We start from the raw sequence: 1,347 nt of genomic DNA, 5'->3' as shown, positions 1-1,347 counted from the left end.
ATATGTTGGCAGGGGGTCGAGGCAGGGCAGAGCGTGTGCAGCAAAAAAAACATTCGATCGCATGGGTTGCTCATGCTGGTGGCGAGGGGTGTGATGCTGCGCTTGCAAACGCGCTCGTCCACGCGTGTGCGCGGGCGCACACACTGACGCCCAAACACACACTCACAAGCACGCACTCACACACACACACATACTCACATACACACACAAGGCGTTGGCCCCACCCACATCACCACCGAAACCCTCATCGCCGCCGCCCACCTGACCACGTGTTCCACCTTGAACCCGCGCCCCACGCCCTGCGCCGCCCCGTTGTAGTCCGTCAGCACCGACGGCTGCGCCACCAGCGCGCGGCCAAACTGGGCAGGCGGGCTCTGGGGCGACCCAGGGGAGACGGGGCCCGGGGCCGCGGGCGGCGACCCCGGGGCGTCGGGCGCACCTGGCAGGTGCAGAATTGAGGAGGCGTGGGGGTGGGGGTGTGAGGGGGGGGCGCGCGGGTCATGTAGGTGCCTCAGAAGGTTGTGTGCAGCAGGTGAGCAGGCGGCGCAGGGCGGGCGTGGGGGCGGCGGGTCAGCAGTCGCTTTGCGAACAGGGGACGGTGGCTGGTTGGTCCGCCTTCGGAAGGAGGCAGAGCCGGGGGGAGGCGGGGCCCTTACCCTGCTCCTCGTCGTCGGTCGTGGTGCGCACCACCACTGTGTTGAGGGAGCCTGCCACGTTGGTGTGTTTGGGGATAGTGGGGATACATGTGTAAATTGGGCCCGGGAAGAAGCAAAGGATCGCGCTGGGCTGCGAGACAAGAGCATGCGGCGCACCGGCAGCTGCCAGCCAACTCGGGCTGATTGCGGGGCGGAGGTCAATCCGTATCGGATCAGGTCAAACCCCAAGTGATATCTGATTGTGGTCAGGCTGGACACCCCTACTATAAAGGCTTGGGGCCTTGAAGATATGTCAAGGCTCTGCATGTGCTCTGCACCCGAGATCTGCAGTTCTGGCGTCAGGGATCTGCCTGCCCGCTCACCAAACATGTTGTGGACGGACCCCATCACCTCCTGGTACACGCCTGGGGTTTTGAAATGGGAGGGGGAGCATGTGTGCGTGTGCGCGCACGTGTGTGTGTGTGTGTGTGTGTGTGTGTGTGTGTGTGTGTGTGTGTGTGTGTGTGTGTGCGTGTGTGTCTCTGTGCGCGCGCGCTCGCGCATGCCTGTGGGCGCTCGCAAATTGTCCGTCCTCCGCCCCCCAAGCGTCAAACCTGTCCCCGCACAGTCTACTTGTGCTCACCCGTCATGAACATGGCAAGGTAGTACTTTTCGTCTGCCTTGACCTCGTGGAGGGGCAGGGCGGGCAGGG

At 63.9% G+C, this 1,347-nt stretch overlaps 1 protein-coding gene across 1 annotated transcript in view; it reads right to left on the bottom strand.

The window, feature by feature from the left end:
* MNEG_8283 (hypothetical protein) overlaps positions 1-1,291 on the bottom strand; it is a gene marked incomplete at both ends in the record, with an annotated part of 2,468 nt that extends 1,177 nt beyond the window's left edge. The window contains 4 exons of the mRNA XM_014043241.1: positions 262-439; positions 657-707; positions 1,019-1,060; positions 1,279-1,291. Of these exons, the coding sequence (XP_013898695.1) occupies positions 262-439; positions 657-707; positions 1,019-1,060; positions 1,279-1,291 (284 nt within the window). The remainder of the gene's footprint in view (positions 1-261; positions 440-656; positions 708-1,018; positions 1,061-1,278) is intronic.
* Positions 1,292-1,347: the final 56 nt, after the last annotated feature.

The sequence above is a fragment of the Monoraphidium neglectum genome, assembly GCF_000611645.1.
Source record: "Monoraphidium neglectum strain SAG 48.87 unplaced genomic scaffold scaffold01557, whole genome shotgun sequence".
In the NCBI taxonomy this organism is placed as follows: Eukaryota; Viridiplantae; Chlorophyta; class Chlorophyceae; order Sphaeropleales; family Selenastraceae; genus Monoraphidium; species Monoraphidium neglectum.
Note: the sequence above shows the minus strand (reverse complement) of the source record. Positions and strands in the feature narration are given on the sequence as shown.